At 25.3% G+C, this 22,085-nt stretch overlaps 4 protein-coding genes across 5 annotated transcripts; 3 read left to right on the top strand and 1 right to left on the bottom strand.

The window, feature by feature from the left end:
• On the top strand, positions 1 to 2,680 carry LOC112594818 (adenosine monophosphate-protein transferase Fic). Its single transcript, XM_025339824.1, has 6 exons — positions 1 to 265; positions 331 to 533; positions 591 to 770; positions 1,675 to 1,938; positions 1,998 to 2,251; positions 2,316 to 2,680. Exons 1-6 carry the CDS (start codon positions 1 to 3, stop codon positions 2,485 to 2,487), a joined length of 1,338 nt encoding a protein of 445 aa, XP_025195609.1. The 3' UTR covers positions 2,488 to 2,680.
• Positions 2,681 to 5,229: 2,549 nt separating this feature from the next.
• On the top strand, positions 5,230 to 8,407 carry LOC112594641 (uncharacterized protein CG1161). Of its 2 annotated transcripts, none has more exons than XM_025339545.1 (5): positions 5,230 to 5,763; positions 6,927 to 7,027; positions 7,083 to 7,194; positions 7,254 to 7,427; positions 8,041 to 8,407. In XM_025339545.1, exons 1-5 carry the CDS (start codon positions 5,710 to 5,712, stop codon positions 8,212 to 8,214), a joined length of 615 nt encoding a protein of 204 aa, XP_025195330.1. In that variant the 5' UTR covers positions 5,230 to 5,709; the 3' UTR covers positions 8,215 to 8,407. The 2 variants fall into 2 exon arrangements, with proteins under 2 accessions (XP_025195330.1, XP_025195331.1); XM_025339546.1 differs by having other exon boundaries at positions 5,710 to 5,763; positions 7,254 to 7,382; positions 8,041 to 8,214.
• A 1,464-nt stretch (positions 8,408 to 9,871) lies between these two features.
• Positions 9,872 to 12,038, bottom strand: LOC112594560 (proteasome subunit beta type-4). Its single transcript, XM_025339393.1, has 4 exons — positions 11,894 to 12,038; positions 10,856 to 11,007; positions 10,188 to 10,606; positions 9,872 to 10,083 (listed from the first exon to the last, which is right to left on the bottom strand). The coding sequence occupies exons 1-4, from the start codon at positions 11,958 to 11,960 to the stop codon at positions 9,963 to 9,965; spliced, it is 759 nt and encodes a 252-aa protein (XP_025195178.1). The 5' UTR covers positions 11,961 to 12,038; the 3' UTR covers positions 9,872 to 9,962.
• A 3,253-nt stretch (positions 12,039 to 15,291) lies between these two features.
• On the top strand, positions 15,292 to 22,085 carry LOC112594559 (U1 small nuclear ribonucleoprotein 70 kDa). Its single transcript, XM_025339392.1, has 10 exons — positions 15,292 to 15,862; positions 15,969 to 16,086; positions 16,167 to 16,231; positions 17,437 to 17,499; positions 17,574 to 17,655; positions 19,174 to 19,275; positions 19,364 to 19,607; positions 20,469 to 20,663; positions 20,724 to 20,806; positions 21,773 to 22,085. Exons 1-10 carry the CDS (start codon positions 15,719 to 15,721, stop codon positions 21,913 to 21,915), a joined length of 1,239 nt encoding a protein of 412 aa, XP_025195177.1. The 5' UTR covers positions 15,292 to 15,718; the 3' UTR covers positions 21,916 to 22,085.

Raw genomic sequence — 22,085 nt, forward strand, 5'->3', positions numbered from 1 at the left:
ATGAGGTGTTTAGCTCCAAAGTTATTCCAAACTAATGGGATAATGTGTAAATATTATTCCGTAATCATTGTATTTTTGTTCGGAGCTCTGTCTAGTATTTTTTTTAATAAATACTGGAACTACATACAATACATTGATGATCAAACCAGACATCTAATTGTACATCGTCCGTTTTCTATTATTGATTTTGATGATCATGAATATGTTGATTCAAATCAAGATGCTCACGAACTAATCATCAGAGAAACAGATGTGCATGTTGTGTGTAAGTTAAAATAATGATTCATTTTGTTTTTTTATGTATATTTTCAATGAATCTATATTGTATAGCTGATCAAGATAATTTGGAAGCATTAATGTCACTGATTGCTGCCAACGAAATGAAATCAATGGGTAAAGGTGAAAAAGCATTGAAACTTATCGAACATGGTATTGCTCTTGCTCCGAAAAATCCTGATTTGTTAAATGGTTATGGTGAACTTATTGAAACACTTCGAAATGACATTTTAACAGCCGATCAGATGTATTATCAGGTTTGTTGATGAAAATTATCTTAGACCTTTAAATTTAATCAAAATATTTTTTAACAGGCACTTATATATAGTCCAAAACATAAAGAAGCATTAATCAATCGTAAGAGAACTCAAATTATTGTTGATGATTTAGATTGGCAACAGCTTAAGCGTATTGATGAAAAAAGAGATAAAATGGCTTTAATTTCAGATTCTAATATGGCCTTTAGAAGAGCAAAAAAAGAAGCATATTTTCAGGTTAAACATAGAAATTATTTAAATTATAATTTTTTAATACAGCCCAATATTATTTTTTATTTTGTCTATTTACTAAGGCTCTTTTTATACATCAAATAATGCTTTAAATAAATTTTTCTATGAAAATGTCAATTATTTTTATTCTATATTAAATTATACAAACATCTTTTTTAAAAAAAATATGTTTTTGTATATATAATGAATATATTTTAATTATTACCATCATATATACTTATTTATTGTATAGATTGTGAATTTCATAATGAATGTAAAAATAATTGTATACTGTATAGGTATGTTAAGTATGTTGTTAGGTACTATCATTCATTAAATATAAATAAAAATGTTTGCTTTAAAATATCAATGTATCTTTGCAATACTTTTAAGATGCAATAGGAAAAATACACCTATACATCTGTAATTGACATACATTTTTATTTTATTTTTTGAAGTAAAATATTTTTTTGAGTATTTCAATGTATAAAAATCAAATATTGAATCAATAGTTTATTTCTGATGTATGACTATATTTATTTTAAATTTAAAAATGTTTAATAAGTTAACTGCTGATTTAATAACCAATATTTGTATACCAAAATCCCTAAATTATTTTCTTTGGAATATAAAAATAATATATACTGTGATTTAAGAATTTAAAAAAAAACTTAAACAATTATAATGATAAAAATAGTATAGTAATATAGCATAGTTAATTACAGATATTTAAAATTTTAATGTTTGTTATAACTTACAACTATTATTTATTTATGTTTTTATTTTACATTTATTCATAATAATGTAATTATGATCGCATGTATATTTCTCTAGAAAATAGAACCATTAAAATTTAAAACTTAAACAATTAAAAAAAAAAAAACTTATTTAATTTCTGATATTTTTTTAGCACATTTATCATACTGTTGGCATTGAAGGAAATAGAATGTCTTTATCAGAAACTAGATCTATTTTAGAAACTAGAATGGCCATTGGTGGTAGAAGTATTGCTGAACACAATGAGATAATAGGTCTAGAAGCAGCTCTTAAATATATAAATGCAACATTAATCAATCGACTTGGTAGTATATCTGTTGAAGATATTTTGGAAATTCATAAACGAGTAATGGGATTTGTTGATCCTTTAGAAAGTGGAGTTTTTCGTCAAACGCAAGTATGTATAACACTATTAGTATTTTATTAACAAGTTTTTATTGATATTAACTTCCTTAGGTATTTGTTGGTGGCCATGTTCCTCCAGGTCCGTCTCATATTGGAACGTTAATGGAAAATTTTTCTTTATGGCTCAATTCTGAATCTACTCTCAGACTACATCCCGTAAGATTTGCAGCTCTGGCACATTACAAATTAGTACATATACATCCATTTACTGATGGTAATGGACGAACTTCACGTTTGCTGATGAATATGATTTTAATGCAAGCTGGTTATCCACCAGTTATTATACCAAAAGGAGAAAGACATAAGTAAATTTAATATTTTAATATTTATTAAAATATCTTATTTTTTAAATTTATTTTTCTACTCTAGGTATTATCGAACTTTAGAATTTGCAAATAAGGGAGACATTAGACCATTTTTAAGGTTCATTGCTGAATGCACTGAAAGAACATTAAATCAATTTTTGTTGTCAACTACAACAGAATTTTCAACTGACATTCCAGAACTAGATTATGATAATATTATCATAAATGAATCTTAATTAAGTTCCAAGTCTGAAAATGTGTTAGTCACAAAGTGTATTCGAAAAAGTAAAATTAGTGTATAGTTATATTTACACTAAACTTAAAAGTCACTTATCTGTATATTTTATGATATATATTTTTAATTTCAATATAACTTTATGTATAAAGTCATTAATGACTCAATCATTAGTTAAACCTACAATTTTAAATACATTCCTCTTATTATTTAATAGTAATTGTATTTTATAAGAAAATTAAATAATTATTGTTTTCGTGAGTTACTACTAAAGTTATAATTATAATGGATAAACAATGATTTTTCAATAAATATGTTTTATATTGACTAATATGATAATAATATGCACATTTAACATTATTATTTAAATACATTACTCTTACTTATAGTATATCTTAAAATTTATAAAAAATATTATAGGTAGAGAAAAATATTATTTTAAAATTAATCTTATATTTTAGTTATAGATCTGAAAATTAGTAAGTTTTGTTGCTAATCAAAGCTTATTCATACTATTAAATATAACTTATACATACTTGTTTGTATATTAAATATTTGATAAATAGGTACAATTTATTCTTATAATTATATTGCCTGTGATATATTTTTCATGTTACCTATGTTCTATGTTATATTATGTAATATATTTAATGTTGATTATTTTTAAGTTATAGTTGTCTTTGTTGATATGTGTAAACTATTATATTACTGTTTAATTTTTAAACAAATGATACTTTAATTTATAATAAACATATTTATTTTTTAAATTTACATTTTTAACTATAGATATATAATTTTATTTTATTATGTGAATTATATTGGACCTCAAACAGATTTATTATTCATATTAAATACATTTATATTAATTTAGTACTAAATTTGTCAATTTTATGTAAGCAAGGCATTTATAGTGAATGAATAAATACAATATTTTCATATGCTATTGTATATTCTAATGTTAATACATTTATAAAGATATCAAAATCATAAAATAAATTAAATAATATATAATTTAAAACAATATTATTATTTTATTAAAATATAGTAACCTTAATATTATATATCCTTTTAGAAAAAAAAAATCATTACCCAATTCTCGGGTACTTTTGATAAATAAACCAATTTTATTAAATAGCTGTTGAAAGTGAACCATTTTTAAGATTTTGAATTTTGGTAACATTCTACATCCATTACCCATCAGGAATGTTGTACTACTGTACTAGTGTATGTTTATTACAATAATGGAATACATTGTATTGGTAAAACGGGTAATACGAAAATCATAATATAATAATTAATAATATATGTGATGTAATTTTTTGCACCTATAAAGTGCTTTAGATACCTAATATTCTTAGTTTTAACTTACAACTTTTTTTTTGATTTATGATTAAACTAATGTCTTGCAAACTGTAATAATATTCTTACAAATTTTTGCCAATCGACTGCTTAATGTAGACTTTAAAAAAATGCCAACATTTTGATTGGATGGGGTTGGAGGCATGTACGTCCATGGTAAATCTGGATGAATCTTTTTAAAATAATCTTCCAAGCGGCTTTTTACTAGTAGCCTTCTCTATAGTTAAAAACTTTACTACACTAACTATGGAATTTTTTTATTAATTTTTCTTGCAATACACAATCTTTAAAAATATTTTAGCTATTTTACGATAATTTTTACTACTCTACGTCTCTACAATAAAAAAGAAAGTCAATAACTTTTGAATTCAAAAATTGCTCAATCTTCCTCATACACTAGTATAAAAAGTATTATAGCTATAACGCCTATATCAATTCAACTATAATATTTATAACATCATAATATTAATGTTTTTGGAGAATAGAATTTTTCCATTTTTGAATACAACTTATTCGTTCCTAAATAGAGTATACTCCAATTTTTATTAGCTATTTTTTTATTATTTATTAATAAAAGATATGGTATATTCATATTTATATACACCTTTTTACTTGTTCGTGATATTTTTATACGCACAATTAAATTATTTAAATAGGTACCTAGGTATTTATCTTTTTTTTTAATTTAAAATTTATTTATACTATACTATAATAAATGTATGCCAATGGCCATAGTTGTCGAAGCTTATTTTTAATAATAAAAAAAAAAAAAAAACATAATAAATATATAAATATGTAAAAATATCTTGTTTAATATTATCTAATATTTTCTAGAACTGTACGTAGATGAAGAAGAAAAAGCATCAAGAAAACTACAAGACGTATCAAATAAATACATTCTTAAAAATCTATTAAACAGTAATCATATGGATAACAATAATAATAAGTTCATTTTAATTTAGCTTTCAGTTATATCATTTTTAAGAATATTCCTTAATTAATTTCAAATATGCAAAGTCAAGGAAAAGTATGCGTGAATTATTGGAGACTGTTCAGAAACTACACAACCGCAGTCCACAACTAATAGGTATCTATTCTATATTCTATGGTAGGTAATAGGTATTATAGCTCTATTATATCTATTTTAAGTATTATGAAACAATATCATTAATAATATTAATACTATAAAAAAAAAATAATCTTATGGATTACTAGATGGCAAAACAAGTTTATAATTTTATTGTTCATTGTCCCGTCAATAAATTGCATAGGGTCTGTGAACTGTGGTATAGCCGTAATAATAATAATATTATGTTCTATGCCTCTATGGTATGTGGTTACTGCCTTATCAAAAACTTTGATTCAGAAGTGATAAATGGCAAAATTAAAAATATTTTGTCACAAGTTTTTCTTTATTATAATCTACTACTATGAATTATATACAAATATCGAGATTCGAAACTCCAGAGATATCTTCATAGTTTCGTACACATGTCGACTGTTGATGACGGATGTTAAATGTTAAAATTTATTGTATACTTAGTAAATAGTAACTAATAATTAGTATTTATCTATTTGGTTCCAGTAGAACCTAATTATTTCATAAATTTTCCGCTATTATTCGCGTTAACAAAACGTCCAACTAATAAAAATGTTAACCGTAATCTTAAATCCTTTTGATGTATTAAGCAGCCAGGATTGATCATCAGTTGGTGTTCAAAGACATCGGTTATCCTATTATTATTTTAGCTGTCATCGAATTTTCGATGTATTAATACAATTTAATAATAATTGTTATGCTCAAGACTTTTTTTTTCATCGTTCACTGTTAAACGTAACATATATTAGCATAGTTTTACGCAAAATGGTTAAGATTCCTGTCATAGTGGGCGTATTATCATTGATCACCTCGTTGAAGGTAAGTATTTTATATGATAATTTTAGACATTGAAGTTCACATACTGTTACAAAAATTTACATTTATTATTAAATAGTAATTATTGTAAAAAGTATATAGTATCTTTTAGTAAGAGCTCTGGACATGTTCAAAATTAAAAATAGGTATTAAAATAAGCAATTACCTAAAAATGAGTTTATTTTTAATTATCTATTTACATTTTCAAAAGTTGTTTAAAAATTACAAATCTTAATAGTGTTAAAAAAACAACACTATTAATTAAACTTTTAATAATGTTAGGTATATGGTTTTTGTTCTTTGAATTTTATTTATTAATTTTGTAAATATTTTTATCTTGAATTTAAGTAAGCAATTCTTCAAGATTAGGAGCAACAAAGAGGTCAATTCTCTATACCTAATTTGTAAGATATAAAAATGAACATACTTTGATTTTAAATCTTAAAATTATAGGTAATGATTAAAATTTGCTATTGTTATGAGAAAAAAATATTAAACAACAAATAATTGTTTTGATTACTGATTTTTTAATAAATCAATATTCAGTGAAATAAATACTGTGTACCAAAAATCACAACAAAAAAAAAAGGGTAAAAACACCACAATAAGTAAAATCTATCTATCATAATTTATCAACTATTTTGATATCATATTTTAATAGACATTAGTTCTAATTTTCTATTATAAATTCAAATTGATAGTTCAACTAATCAGGTGTCCTAGTTATGTATACTATAATACTTTTACTTATATCATTTGATTAAATTGAACTTAAATAATAGATAAATAAATTTAATACATAGCATATGAAATATATAAATATAAGTGCTGCTATGCTTTCATCCAAAATTTAATTTTTTTTTCTTTTTGTTTATTTCTTCCAAAAAATGTGGAAAATTAATGTTTTGTTTAACTTTTTTTAACAAAGTACTTTTGGATAATATACAATATTATTTTTTTCCATCTGTTATGTACACAAATAAATCAAGTATGATAGAGAATAAAGAAGTAAATAAACATTAATTTATAATATTTATATGTAGTATATAACACCCAAGCTATTACATATTTAAATACAATAAGATAGGTAGGTACTAAATAACTAGGAAAAATGTTTATAAACCAAATTTTTTCTTCTACATATTATTAGCTAACATATTTTTCAGGCTGAATCATATGAAGATGCTCGTTGCAAATGTGTTTGTACTATAGTGAATGGTACAGAAATGTATAATAAATTATTTATAGCTAATGTTCTTCCTAGCAAGTGAGTTAATACCTAGGTTATTTATGACATTAACAATAATTATTGAATTTTTCAGTGATTGTAATGGAGTAAGTTTACCAATTATTGGTGAAGTGAATAATACAAAAAAAGAATTATGTCCGCGGTGCACTTGTACTTATGAGAGTAGAAACACTACAACTATGAAAGTAACTAGTTAGTCCAACTTATATTGAACACGTTATTAATTGTTACATATATTATTTAGGTAGTTGTATTAATTGTGCTGTGTGTGATATCGTGTTTGGTGATGTACATGTTTTTCCTGCTATGCCTGGAGCCAATGATGAGAAGACGCAAGCTTGTTGGCGCATATGTAGAGCACACCAACGAAGAGGTATGTTCTTTATTGGAGGCGACCATGTCCGATAGCGGTAGTTTTGTAAGTCCAACCAATTCTCTCCCAATTTTTCTTACAAAATATATAACGAACAACTGTTATTTCCTACAATTCCGTGATATGCAAAAGTATTTTGACATGGTCATTTCAAAATAAATTGGAAAAATTACAAAAATGCATCAAAAGATATGGTTTACACAGTAAATATTTTTGTTGTTGGACATACTTGAGTTTTGTATTGTTGTGCTTAATTTGTTTTCTTCTGTCATTAGATTAATACACCAGATTTTTTATCACTATAATTATATTGCCTTGCTTGTCAAATGATAAATCAATATTATAAATAAAATTTAAGTTAGTCATCATGATCAGTGTGCTTGATATTGCTACTTATGTTCACTTCTGGATAAAATAGATGTGTTCATTGCACAATATGGGCCACTCAATCCCTATTATAAAAATATTAATGACAAAATGTTGAATATTATGCTGCAAATACTGAGTTCAAAATAATTATTAAATTTTGTTTTTAAATAATTTAGTGCATGTGTTTGTATCAATTTTCTCATTTAAATTATTAAGTGCATATATTTTTAATTTATTTATATTAACATTAACAAATAAACATTTTTTTACCAATTATCTTGGAATATAGGATGATGTTCCACCAGCTGTTTCATTAAATGCAAGGGGAGGAAGCGATCCAATGGTTTCTGTAGCTAACAGTAGTAATGTCCTCAACAGATTTGGACATCAACAAGACAAATGGAAAAAACAGGTGAAAGAACAAAGAAAAAATATCTATGATCGTCATACTATTCTCAATTAAATGTTATTGAGTAGATTTTTCAATTTGTTATTATTGTTATTTTTCACTGATAGTTAAAAATTAAAAAAACTTCATTCAATTCTTTCTTCTATTTTTTCATCAGTGATATTGAATATCTACCACTGTCATTGTTTTTTATAATATAATCGATTCCATAATAATCTATATTATATTATTATCATTATTTTGATTATCAGAGAAACATAATTTTTTTTAAATATACTTTAATTTTAATTATTTGTAAGTTATTTATTTTATTCATTATTTTTAACAGCTATTATGTCTAGTTAAATTAAGCATATATTTTGTGAGATTAATGTATGAACTCCTATCATGTGGCGTATTGCCATTATCTTAAATATATAATCACTAATTTTAAAATAAAAAATAATGTTTTAATATTTATTGAATTTTAATTTTTGATTTTGAGCGGAGAATTAATGTATTCATTTGACAGTAGTGTGTTTTTTATTTTTATGTTCGTTATCACCTTTTGGGGTCAATAAAAATGGTTTAATTTTCAACTTAAAAATTGGTTTCTGTTAGCAAATTGGAACAAAACAATAATGAGCAAGTGAATACTGCTCTGCTGTACAAAAGGTATTTTAGTCAATATTACTGAATACAGTATAAATAAGTTAATGATAAAAAATTGTGGTTCTTTATCCAAATTTGAAATTCAAATGTCTTTAAAGAAAAATTATGCTTTATTTCTTTTAGAATTTTTAGTTTTAGCATGAATTAAAGGAACTCCTAACTCGGTACCTCATTGATTTAATCCAAACTTATCTTTAGCTATTACGTTTATTTGGTTTTAGTATTTAATAGGTTGTGAGATACTTTGTAGGTTCACCAAAAAAAAAATTAAAACCACCAACAATTCATACTATTTTAAGCAGTAACAACAATCAATCTAGCGTACAATTAGTACTAATTCAGGTAGAAAAAATGTATACATAATTTGTCATTACAAAACACAGGTCGTTAACAGATTCTCTACTATTAATAGGTCGGCTTTTGATATTAGTACAAAGTTTTTCAGCTTCAATATTATATTTTTAACAGTTAGATCATAATTATGATCAGTACATTTTATAAGTAATTCATACTTTATAACAAACATATTCTGATATATTATGAAAATAATATGATTTATAATTTATAACTCACCACTTCATAAAGGTTTGTAGTAATTTTACTCGTATTAGTCATTTTTAAACACCTTCCACAAATATTTGATTTATTTATTTTTAAAATAGTATATTTACACCCATATTTAAAAATATTTGGATTTAGTTAGTAGTTTGGTTTTGGTTCATAGTGTATTTTAGTGTATGGTTATATTCTGCTGTGTCACCAAGTTCATGTCTCATACTGATTGCCATCACAATTTGTGATTTAATCTTATTTTATCTTGTAAAATATATTTCCCGGTTTATTTATACCGTACAAAGTGTCCGCGATTGACTTTTTCCAATTCTATTTCACTGTATAAAGTTGCATACTGTTCTCAGTATGCAACTTAAACAATAGTACAAAGTGTCTGTTTACCATTCAATACTTTATATTAAAAATCAAGACCTGTAGTATATACTGAATAGAATTATAAAAAAAAAAAATAATTTACAGAATATTTTCCAAGAAAATGTTTTATTAGCAAAAAAAAAAATGAATCCCTTTATAAACGTGATCCTTATTTCAAAATAATGATAAGACAAAATTGTATGTTATATAAGACTTCCAACAGTTTATTCGTATCCTTGTACCAGCTTGGCAATTTCCCATCTTGGCTTCAACACGAGATTTTGTACTTCAACAGAATCTTTGGTAATAATACCAATTTGATATTTATCGTGGCTTCTCGCATCTCTAATAAAGTGTATGAATATTTGATTAAAATGAATGTTTATAAAAAAAAAAACAACAGGTAAACATTAACATTTAGAAACATATAAAAATCTTTGTTTAAATACCTGTAATACAATACTTCCATGCAATTTTTAAGCAAATTGATAGCTTCATCTTTTGTTAGTTTAGAATTGAATTTTTCACGTTTTTCATCAATAGCTTTTCGCATCAATGGTAATGCAAGATATGCACCATAGCCACTAGCAATTTGATCATCTATAAATGCAGTTCCTAACTTATCGATTTCACCCAAAAAGGGAACATCATTTTGGATTCCAGCCACTAAGAATGTGGACCAGAGAGGCTTCATCTTAGTCCTGCGGTTGTACAATACACGAGACAACCAAGTATGTAAAGCTTTTGGTTTCATTGATATTCCATCATTAAGACTCTTTTCAGTCCTCACTTTATCTTCAACAACATCTCGAATAAATTGATAATCAGAATATTCACCCGCTGCAGCTACAATAATATTTTGATTTACCTGTTAATTCAACAGAATCGTGTTCAATTAATCAATAATTAGATTATAAAATAAATCTTTTAGCTTATAATGATCAAGACATTATACTTTGTTCAGCGAGAAAACACATCAAATAAAATTAGATTCTGCACATATCTACATGACACCCTGCTAAAATGAAGCCAGTCTCAGAGGCAGGGTAATTCATGAAAATGCACAGTCAGCATAAGCTTCTATTGAACAGAGAACATGCATATAAAATTATCATACCGTCAATATTCTGGGATTATTCTGGAAACATGCCATTGAACCATATGATGTAAGTGTATCTGCAGCCAAAGCTACACCAGAGTCAAAGACAACACCAAGAACCGAAGTAGTAGTTGTGATTGGTGTCCAACCATGTTGTACAATATCATGTGCTAAAAATCAAAAATAAATTATTTGATAAACAACTTATTTATTAAATAATTAATGTAATACTTAAGTGAGATAGAACTATCTAATATTTATTAATATAAAGTGGTCTCTTATTATCCTAGCAAATATCAAATTAGAACACAGATTAGTGGAGGAAAAACGTTTTACATTTTTTAATTTAATTTAAAATTGTAAGTTTCTCAACTAAAAGATAAAAATGCATATTATAGTTTTATCTGTTTTTTTTATAATAATTAAATATATTAAAAATAAAAATATGATATCTGATCGATTCATTGGGATATACATTAAATTAGTTAAACCTGGATTAAGGCTGAACTTTAGCCCAAGGCCCACAACAGATATCAAATAATAGTGGATTCCTGGTGGATAGTATGTTTATTTTTTGTCTTTAAAATATAATTATTTGTGGGTTATCAATATTTAGATTAAGATTATGGGCCTAAAATCATCTTAATCCGGGCTTGAAATTAGCACAAAATTTTAATAGGTACTCATACATTTATGGTATTAAAACTAGGAATAGTAAAGATACATTGTTACATCACTCAAATTAATTGGACTGCTTATATTTTATAATTATTTTTTTTACAAATCAAATAAATAATTACATTATAGTCACTATATTTTAATTACAAACATCAAAAATCATATTTTTAATGTTTCCAGAGAACAATTAATTGGTAGTTGCACTTAACATTGCAACACATTTGATAATCATTTACGTTCAAAAAAAATCTCAACACAAACAAACTTGGTTTTTTATTTACTTCAGTATCTTAAAGTAATTTTGAAACTATTTGCATTTTTAAGTCGATCAAATTAAAAACTATGATTTAGATATAGGAAAATATAATTTCAACAAACCTGTATGTCCAGTATTGGGGACACTCTTAAAGTTTCCAGGAATCCAGTTATTATGTTTAATATCCATGGTAAAAAGTTTTACTTTTAAGTAGTAATTGACTCCTGAAAATATTTTGACTTGAGAGAATACTGTTAGTAAAACAAATTTTATTGTTATTAGTTGATCAAAAATCAAAATATTTAATCGTCATTACGTTAGTTTCAAACATAACCTCAAAAGCTCGTATCACGGCTATGATTATCAAACATTATTTATTATCTATATCCGTTATCTGATACACAATTTAAATTTTAATAAAAATAAATTCATAATATGAATGTTGAATAGATGAAATTAAATGTATTCTGTAATTTAGGTGATTACTGATTAGGTTAATCATCTGTCGTCGTATTTATACTAAAATCTCTAATTCACAAAAACTACAAGCAATACGGCTATATAGCCTATAGGTAATAAATAATAATTAATAAACAATAATAATTAATTCCCGATTGAGTCGACTGTTAACAAAGAGTCCTGTTTAAAGAAAATCACTCAAGAAAAAAAATAAAATTTAAATATAATGTCTAAAATATTTATGCCCACTTACACGATTGATAATTAAGCAGCAAGTGGGTGCCTTACCACTTACCACTTAGTAGTGTATACGAAAAAATACAATACCTACCTAAGTAAATAAGTTAAAAATTTGTACTAGACTGGAATACGTGACGGAAGCGACATTATTTCCTATTTATAAACTTGGAGGAGTAAGTTTTTATAGATTATGTAGACATTTATGTTTGAGGCGACGGAGAAGGTCGTCAGATGCTATACGAGAGATGAGTGGGTATGAAGGGATTTATGTGGTCGAAGGAGTTTTTATGAAATATAGGTATTATAATGATTGGAATCAAATGCGGATATTGTTAGTATGTTGACGTCATGATGTAGAATACGATTACTGACATATTACTACACTATAGAAAAATAGAAGGGTTTAGTGACATAAAGATAAACATTTAAAATTTATAAAGGTTTGAATTTTTGGAGGTTCCTCAGAGTTATAGACTTCTTATATTATAAATCATAATTTAATAATTTCTATAATTTAAACTTATTTTTATTGTTGTCTTATTTGATAATAATATGGCCTGTATATGAACTATTCATGGTCGTATTATAAAGATATAATAAAATTATCTTAAAACGACTTGAATCGTGTATTGTGTTTATGATTCTTCTATTATCTATGTAGATACATGGTCAAGAATCTGAATGTCAAATACGTTTTTTATTTCAAAGTTTCAAACCTAAAATTAATTACTCGAGTGAAGAAATAATTTGAAATTTAAAAAAAAATATTAAAACTGAGATTCAAGTTGAAGTGTTTATACTTTATAGTACCCAAGTAGCGTAATAAATACTCGCAGTGATGCAGTCTCACACAATATGACATAGATCAAATTTAATTTTTTTATTAACTGCTTAAAAATGTATGCCGGGTTGCCTAAAACCATTTTTTAAATTTATTTAAATAATGGATTCATCGAATCATTATTTATTTTTATTGAGCTGAGTGGTACCTTGCACCCGTGCAAGCTTTCACAAACAATTGAATAAAAATATATTGATTTTAAACATAATATCAAAAATTGTATTGAAGTTTAAACTCGAAAAATGTAATGGCAGCTTTTTAGCTGTTCGAATTTGAATAGATATTAAATCAGAATGATAAGTTTAATGTCTGACTATAATTTAATAATCTGTAAGAGAATCATTAGACATTAATATTTAGTTTAATTAACCGATGATCAAATGTTTCATGATTTAATCGTGCTATTGATCGCTTAATATATTTTAAGTGGATAAATAACTTATAACTCATTCAAAAACGCGCTATTGATTCATTAAATATTTAATGAACGTTCGTGCAACCAGGCATTAGTTTATGTCGTTTATGATAAAAGTGCATACCTATACTTAAATGTCTTAAAAATTGTGAAATTTCAAGTTATCAACTGGAAGACGTAAATAATGTTCGCCATTTTATTTTTTTTCTATTATTTTTTGATTATATCAATTATTATTAATGATAATTTCAAAAGAATGAAAAATTAAAATTGAAATATTTGAAATAGATAGGTACCTATAAAATACGAAGCTCGAAACATATTTAGTGAAAACCAACTGAAAGTTAAAAATTCTATTTTTATATTTCTAAAATCAAATTATAATTGTAACCTAAGAATTTAAAACTAAGTAGGTATTCACAAAACAAAATTGACGAATTGAAAAAAAATATTTAATCGAAAATGTTAAAATTAATATCGATATCTTCTAATCGTATAAATTAAATTGACTTTTAAGTTTTAGTTAGGTAAATGAATATTTTCATGCAAACATAATGTTATGTTTAAATTCTGATGATATTAAAAAAAAAAAAAAAATTATAATCTTTTAATAATTCAAAAAACCTTAACTGAAGCTTAAAAATGTAGTCATTCTTTAAACTCTATATACAAGATTAAGGATTAACACAAATCTATACTTAAAACAAAATCTAATAATTACAAAATTTGAAACTTTTTTGACCCTTACTTTGAAGTCATCAATATTTAAAAACTTAATTTTTAAAATTATAACATACCTCAATAATAACTTTATCAACAGTTTTGTACTTGGTGCACTGATTTATTAGTCAATTTATTTATTTATTCTTACAAATATTTTTTAAATAACATCGATTGTTACAAAAATTATTTTTAACAAATAGGTAGACATTTTGTGTACATTAGGTATATTAATTTTTTTAAGAATGTTGTAAGAGAAATTTATGAAGAATATTGTATGTTAAGTCTTCGTGATTTTTATTAAAGATTAAAATTCAAACACTTTTAAAAAAATTGTTTTTTTTTTTTTTTGTTTAAGTTCAACTTATAAGAAAACTACATGTAGGTAGTTCAAATATTTTCCCGCACATTTATTATTTTATTAATCTTTAATCAATTAAATTCAAGTAAGCAAAACCTATCATGTGCGAACACAGATATGTATGATAATTTGATAAATATTTATTAATTATTATACCTAAATATTTGTGTGTGCGAAAGAACACGTTTCAAATATTTTATACAACTAATTAACAATTCCCGTGGAACAAATAAATTATAGAATAAACATTCATTGAAACTAAGGTGTACGTAAATATAATTGGAAGAAATATTCCATCAGTACAAATTTCTTTCGACAAATTTATGCTTTGGAACAAATGTAAATTGGAAAAATATAAAATTCGGAAATAAATAAATTGGAACAAGTTGATTTAGGAAAGAAATTGTGGAACAAAATATAGTGATCTGATGTACAGTTTGTGTTTATTAGTTTTTTTGTTCCATGACTTTTGATTAAAATGGTCGACCATTTATGTTTTTAATAGCGTTGTGTGTACTTCACTACTGCGTATAGTTATATCTAAATAGTTGGTTTTCGTAGACTTTAGTTCTTCAGTGCCGTTGTTACTCGTTTTACTCGTCATTCAATGTTAACCATTTAATCTTAATGTGTTGAGTGTTCCGTTATTCTGTCTGTGTACTCTATTACATGTGAATACTTTGTATGCTCAAAGTAATAATCTACTGTGTGTTTTTTGTGATAGTGTATGAGTGATTATCGATGTTTCATTGACGGAAACGGCCTGACTAGTTAGTAATAACAACTCGTAAATAATTGTTGATCTTATATTTTTGTCGTTCGGTTCTTACACCAATGGCTTGCTTTGGCGATTAATCGCCGATAACCATTGAAGTTATTCGTTGAACCACAAGTAATTGGAACTTAATACGATGACTCAATTTCTGCCGCCCAATTTGCTGGCGCTTTTTGCGCCGAGGGACCCTATCCCTTACTTACCGCCGGTTGCCAAATTACCACACGAAAAGAAAACCCGTGGCTATCTTGGCGTTGGGAGTTTTATGGATTTGTTCGAAGTGAGTATGGCAAAATTTTGCATTGGGATTAAGTCTTACCAGTGTTTTTTTTTTTTTTTTTTTTTTTACTTTCCCATTCTAATTTTGTAATTTTGTTTTTCCTAAGGACCCTGAAGACACTCCTCCTCCTACAAAAATTGAAACCCGAGAAGAACGACTTGAGCGCCGTCGCCGTGAGAAGGCTGAACAGGTGGCATACAAGTTAGAGCAAGAAATTGCTTTATGTAAGCATAGGATTAATGCCTTCTTTGTTTATACAAAATATTTAAAATATGAATCAACATTTGTTCTTAATCTATTTTAGGGGAACCACATTCAGTTGCAAATGCTACAACAGATCCATTCAAAACATTATTTGTTGCTAGAATTGTAAGTAATTTTCTACTGTGTACAGATTGTATATTATTATTATACTACTTGGTTTTAGTTCGTTCTCTATACACAATTATAATTGAAATAACCAATTTCTAATTCTAAGAAATATAATTTAATACTTATTAAATTTAAATCATACAATAAAAATAATATATTTTATTCCTAATTAGAAGTATAAAAATCATTAAATATAATTTGAAAATTTAAAGTACTTAATAAATAATTTACTGTTGATTTTTTGTTACTAAATATAGATTAACAGTTGTTTTTTTCATTAACTAACTAAAGCACAAAAATAACATGCCAAAGATCAATTTAACACTATACTAAGTACTGTAGCCAAAAAATCATATTTTATATTTATAAATTAAATAAGTATTATATACCATGCTTTATTAATGCCTATTATTATTTATATTTTTTGATTAAAACAAGTTTTATAGTGCATTAATAGATCATACAATTAATTTTACCAATTCAGTTATAACCAGTTTAATACCAAAACATCCAGAAATTTAGCTTATTACTAGGGCTAGGATTTATGTGCAATAAAAAAATTGTAAAATATGCATTTGCTTTACTAAAAATGTGCAATTAATATTATATAAGTCAAAAATATGAAATATACACTTAAAACAAAACGTCTTAAAATTAATAAATAATATTCTTAGCTATTCATGCTATTTAAATGTATTACATAAAACAATTACATGTCATTTAAAATTTTTAAAACTGGATGGTCTTTTATTAGACCTTAATATAGCTATTTTTGAACAGCGCCAATACATACTGTTGCATTATATAAATGTTTAGTAACAAAATATTCCATAAAATATGCATTTTTTTTTTGCGTTTTTATAGTTTAAATATACAATAATATTAATTGTATTCTAAATATGCAATAATATGCATTTTGTCCAAAATATGCAAAGTAAAATTACCTCTGTTTATCTTATCATGAGGTGATTCGTGGACATTACTTCTAAAAGCAATAATAAGAAGTTACAAAAAAAATATACTGTTGCATTTAAATGTTAGTCTTATACATTACTCTAATACATTTAGAGATTTCTATATTTTAAAATTGTATTTGATAAATATAAAACTGCCTACCCATTTAATTTTAATGAGTGGTAGATATACATTATACATATATGTTCATATTGTATAATTGTTTTTAATTCAATTGCTTATTTCAGAATTATGATACATCTGAATCAAAATTACGAAGAGAATTTGAACTTTATGGTCCTATAAAAAAGGTAATTTATTGAAATTATTTTATTTAAACATTTTGTATTTGATGTTAAATTACTCTTGTATTTCATTTATATAGATTGTTGTCACACATAATAAGATTGATGGTAAACCGAGAGGGTATGCTTTCATTGAGTACGAATATGAACGTGATATGCATTGTAAGTAATTAATATTTAGATTATTTTTGATTTTCACAAATTGACCTGGTGGTCTCAAATGGCGATTGTTGATGTTAAAATCTATCAAAATTGATTTTACTGACCTATGAATATTTTTGAAATTTGTTTGTTGATTTTCAACCTATTTATCTGGGCATTTAATTTCTAATTTCATTACTATTAAAAAATTTTTATTCCACTAATTTTAATTTACTTTTTATAAAAATGCAACTTTTCTTAACATTATAACAACCTATGTACAAACAGATAAACTATTTGTTGTGAATTTTGTAATGTTAACTGGGAGTTTTAAAAAACATTCTGGAGTCATTTTTAATTAGTGAATAAAAATTTCAAAATATGTATGGATTAGTACAATCAATTTAACTAAAAATTATTCTGAAAAATTTCAAGATCTAAATACTCGCCAGTTTTGAATAATTATTTTTTAAATATTTGTTTTATATTAACCCTTGCGCGTTCTTAAAAACAATGATCTTTAAAATTCAAAATTTAAAAAAAAAACATTCTGGTACAGTTTTAATAATTGTATTTTGTTCTTGATGCAGTGAACTGTGAAGAGCTCGCTGATTGGAGCTTCTTTAATGACCCTGTGATTATACGTAGACGACTTTGTTGATAATAGGTTTGTATGTGTGGTAAGCCCAACATACAAATTACAAAATCAATTAACCCATCATTTCAGTTTCCAAAAATTTTCTCAAGTACAATGCATTCTTAAATGTACATTACTTAGTAGTTATTTCAATAACCCGTATTAATTGGTAAACAAGTGTTATTTACTTTTTTTTTTAACTTACATTAGTTAATATACAAAAAAATAAAACAACTTATGGGACATTACACAACTTGGGGATATTACAGAATATGGTAAACTGTATGTTAGTAACATTACAGCATATGGTAAACTGTAATGTTTTTTGTTTAAATAATAGTATAATATATTTTACTTTATTCTTTCGAGCATGAATATATGCAAAGGTAAGATAATGTGATATTGGTGGAAGAAAACATGATATTTTTATTTCACTTACACTTTCTTCTTATTCTTAATTTTACTGGGTAATAAAATAATTTTGCGCCCATGTGTAAGTATTGGCGTCCCAGGTAAAGTAAAAAAAAAAAAAAATCGACAAATTTTGGATTCACTTGGCATTACAAACTACACTATAAAAACAATCTGGGAATAGCAAATAAGTATAATTGGTAGGTACTTAAATATTTGATTATTTTCTAATTTTTTCTATGAGATTTACATTTTTGTTTTTATGAGGTTGGTAAGTCCTGGTTCTGATACATTTCAAAGATACAATCTGTGCTATTTTATCAACTTTTCAATTAACAAATTTAGTTCAAGAATTTCAATAATTAGTTATACATTTTCATTTGAATTGGGACGGGTACTATTCAATTTTCAATTTTTCTTATGGACAGCAAGGTTTTTATATACAGTCTTAGTTCAGTCTAATTGTTTTCCCCCAATAATATTTATTATAGCTGCATATAAACATGCTGATGGAAAAAAGATTGATGGACGAAGAGTATTGGTGGATGTTGAGAGAGCACGCACGGTTAAAGGATGGCTTCCCAGAAGATTAGGTAAATCAATTTTATTTTTATCTGATTTGTAATTATTAGATAATAAAAATTATTGTAATGTTATATTTATGGATTTTTATTAATTTAGGAGGTGGATTAGGGGGTACAAGACGAGGTGGACCAGAAGTCAATTTGAAACATTCAGGTAGGGAAGATAATGAACGAGAAAGAGAAAGGTATGCCCGTGAAATGGCTGGTAGTCGTTCCGGACGTAGTGTTACTACTGAAAGAGATCGAGAACGTGATTATCGTGACCGAGATAGAGATCGTGAACGTGAACCAAGACGTCCTCGTAGTAGAGACCGTGAAAGAAAACGTCACCGTTCAAAGTCGTACGTATTAAATATATTTTTAACTTACTCATGATAATTAAAACCATTGATAATACTATTGACCATAAATTATTAAGATATGAATGTCTGATTACCAAATTGATAATACATTTTGTTTTTGTTATAAAACAGTCTTTTTAAACAGTTATTTTGAACAAAAAACTTGATTTTATAATATTTTTTTCTAAATTTAATATTTAACATTGTTCAAAGTGTTAATCTTAAAATTTAATCCCAAGTTAGCTATCAGTATGTCTTTGATTTAAAAAATTACTGCTTAATTTTTTATTAAAACTAAATAATTGGAGTACTTATCTTATTTAAGACCTAACATATTTAGATACTTATTTTAAAACTGAATCATCATAATATTTAAAGTCAAATTAATCTTAAAACTAAAATAAATATTTAATCAGTTTTATAAATGTATAATATAAAATATATATATTGGTATCATATTAAGTGAAAAATTTGAACAAATATATTTGATTTGGCATCTTTTTATTTTACAATTTTTTTTTTCTGTTTTGAAATTCAAACCAAGTTTTCAGAAATTTCCAATTTTGAAGTTAACTATCAATAATTTATTATTTAAATATATCTGTTGATGGGCACTTCTTGCTTAGTTCTATTTTGCAAATCAAAAACATCTAATTTGCTATGCAAAAATACCTGGGGTAGGCGACTGTGTAAAAACTAATTTTAAAAGATAGGAGCACATAATACAAAAGTTGTGCATTATTTTAAAAATTATTTTTTTACCAATAAAATAAAATAACAAATTTAAATAATAAGTGTCCTGTAAAATGCATTTATGCTAATAAGTAATTGTTATTAATATACTCAAACTTTATTTTATAGACGTTCACGTGAACGCAAGAGACGTCGTAGTAGAGACCGTGCTAGGGATGTAGATTATGATGAAGTTGAAGAGGTTCCTGTTTCTAAATCTAGAGATAAAGATCATGATCGTGAAAGAAAAAGAAAGCGTAGCCGTTCTAGGGACCGTGATCGCAAGAAGGATCGCAAAGAAAGGGATCACCACCGCCGAGACAAGTAAAGTGTCATTTTAGTTTTTTTAGATATTTCATAAACTAAAACTTTTATGTTCCACAGGAGTAAAGATCGCCGTGACAAACATGATAAAGACAACTCTGAACGTGATGACAAAATTCACATTAAACAAGAACCTGTTGATGGTAAGTTTATTTGCCTTTAATTCTGAGCAATGAATTGGTTTTACAATGATGTATTTTGAAATGTATATGTCTTATGGCTGTGGGTCATTCTGTTGATTTGTGCAACACCATGAATGTTACCATGACTTCGTGAGCATTTTTTGTATTGTATGTGAGGGGTCTGGTTACCCGAAATTAGCGATTATATGAACATTATCAAAATCAGTTGGCGTGTGATCTAATAGTAATATTAGGTACAGCCTGTTCTATAACAATTGTATTCATGATAAAAATAACTTTTGATTCTTATGTCAACTATTCAGTAGAAACAAGACATACATATACCGATGTATTTGCATGTAGTGTAGATACTCTTTATTTTTTTTTTTACTTTTGTGTCTTAAAAAATGGTAGAAACATTTTTTCAATCTTTAATGTTGATAGTTGTTTTCTCAATTTTTATTTTTATTTAAATATAACACTTTAAGATACTAGTATAGGTATATTTTTCAATTTATTCTATAATATAATTCAATAATGTCACATTAGGTGTCTTTTTGTCTCTTATTCATTGACTACCTTTTTTGTCGAGGGTGTATAATCCTACAAATTGTATTGTCTTCAGTATTAATTAAATTTAGTTAATCCAAGAAACAAAATTAAATATTTATAATTTTTCATAATTAATCTACAAATTAGTTAATATTTTTAGCTATTATTTAAAAATTAATTTTATCCAAAATAAATTTACTGAATAAGATAGCAGTTAACATGTTAAATAGACTAAAATAATTTATAAATTTATAAGTATTAAGATATAATTTGTAACGGTTGTTTTTAAATTAACAATATTTAAAATTGATTAATTATTTAAAATCTAAATTGTAATTTAAATAGATTAAAAAATTATGTTTACTGTTTAGTGTTTAGGTACCTATTGTGAATAATTTGAATTATTTACCTACTTAATGTTTTTATTTATTTTAGAATATGACAATAATTATGACAATTACAATAATGAGTATGATAATTACAATAGTCCACATGATGATTATGATCCAGACATGGTTAAAAAGGAAGAACCTGATGAAGAAAATTCAAATGGTGGCCGTTACAGTAATATGATTTAATAGACTTATCTTGTATTATTTTTTACATAAGTAAAATTGTAAAACTTAAGAAATACGGAATTAAAAAAGTAATGATTATTATTTAGTTCAATGTTTCAAAACAAGTTTCTGTTTCTATGTATTAGTACGTAAATAAATTCCGCATCTTCAAATTTTTTTTTTTATTGATA

The sequence above is a fragment of the Melanaphis sacchari genome, unplaced genomic scaffold (genome assembly GCF_002803265.2).
Source record: "Melanaphis sacchari strain LSU unplaced genomic scaffold, SCAv2.0 Contig23_pilon_pilon, whole genome shotgun sequence".
Taxonomy (NCBI): Eukaryota; Metazoa; Arthropoda; class Insecta; order Hemiptera; family Aphididae; genus Melanaphis; species Melanaphis sacchari.

Bases quoted from the DNA above. Each gene is read 5' to 3' on its own strand.
- LOC112594818 (XM_025339824.1), top strand. From the start codon at position 1: ATGAGGTGTTTAGCTCCAAAGTTATTCCAAACTAATGGGATAATGTGT. The intron at 771-1,674 runs GTTAAACATAGA...ATATTTTTTTAG, and splicing joins AAAAAGAAGCATATTTTCAG to CACATTTATCATACTGTTGG. The intron at 2,252-2,315 runs GTAAATTTAATA...TTTCTACTCTAG, and splicing joins CCAAAAGGAGAAAGACATAA to GTATTATCGAACTTTAGAAT.
- LOC112594641 (XM_025339545.1), top strand. From the start codon at position 5,710: ATGGTTAAGATTCCTGTCATAGTGGGCGTATTATCATTGATCACCTCG. The intron at 7,028-7,082 runs GTGAGTTAATAC...TGAATTTTTCAG, and splicing joins GCTAATGTTCTTCCTAGCAA to TGATTGTAATGGAGTAAGTT. The intron at 7,195-7,253 runs GTAACTAGTTAG...TATATTATTTAG, and splicing joins GAAACACTACAACTATGAAA to GTAGTTGTATTAATTGTGCT.
- LOC112594560 (XM_025339393.1), bottom strand. From the start codon at position 11,960: ATGGATATTAAACATAATAACTGGATTCCTGGAAACTTTAAGAGTGTC. The intron at 10,607-10,855 runs GTATGATAATTT...TTGAATTAACAG, and splicing joins ATAATCCCAGAATATTGACG to GTAAATCAAAATATTATTGT. The intron at 10,084-10,187 runs GTATTTAAACAA...ACACTTTATTAG, and splicing joins ATGGAAGTATTGTATTACAG to AGATGCGAGAAGCCACGATA.
- LOC112594559 (XM_025339392.1), top strand. From the start codon at position 15,719: ATGACTCAATTTCTGCCGCCCAATTTGCTGGCGCTTTTTGCGCCGAGG. The intron at 17,656-19,173 runs GTAAGTAATTAA...TATTTATTATAG, and splicing joins ATATGAACGTGATATGCATT to CTGCATATAAACATGCTGAT. The intron at 19,276-19,363 runs GTAAATCAATTT...TTATTAATTTAG, and splicing joins ATGGCTTCCCAGAAGATTAG to GAGGTGGATTAGGGGGTACA.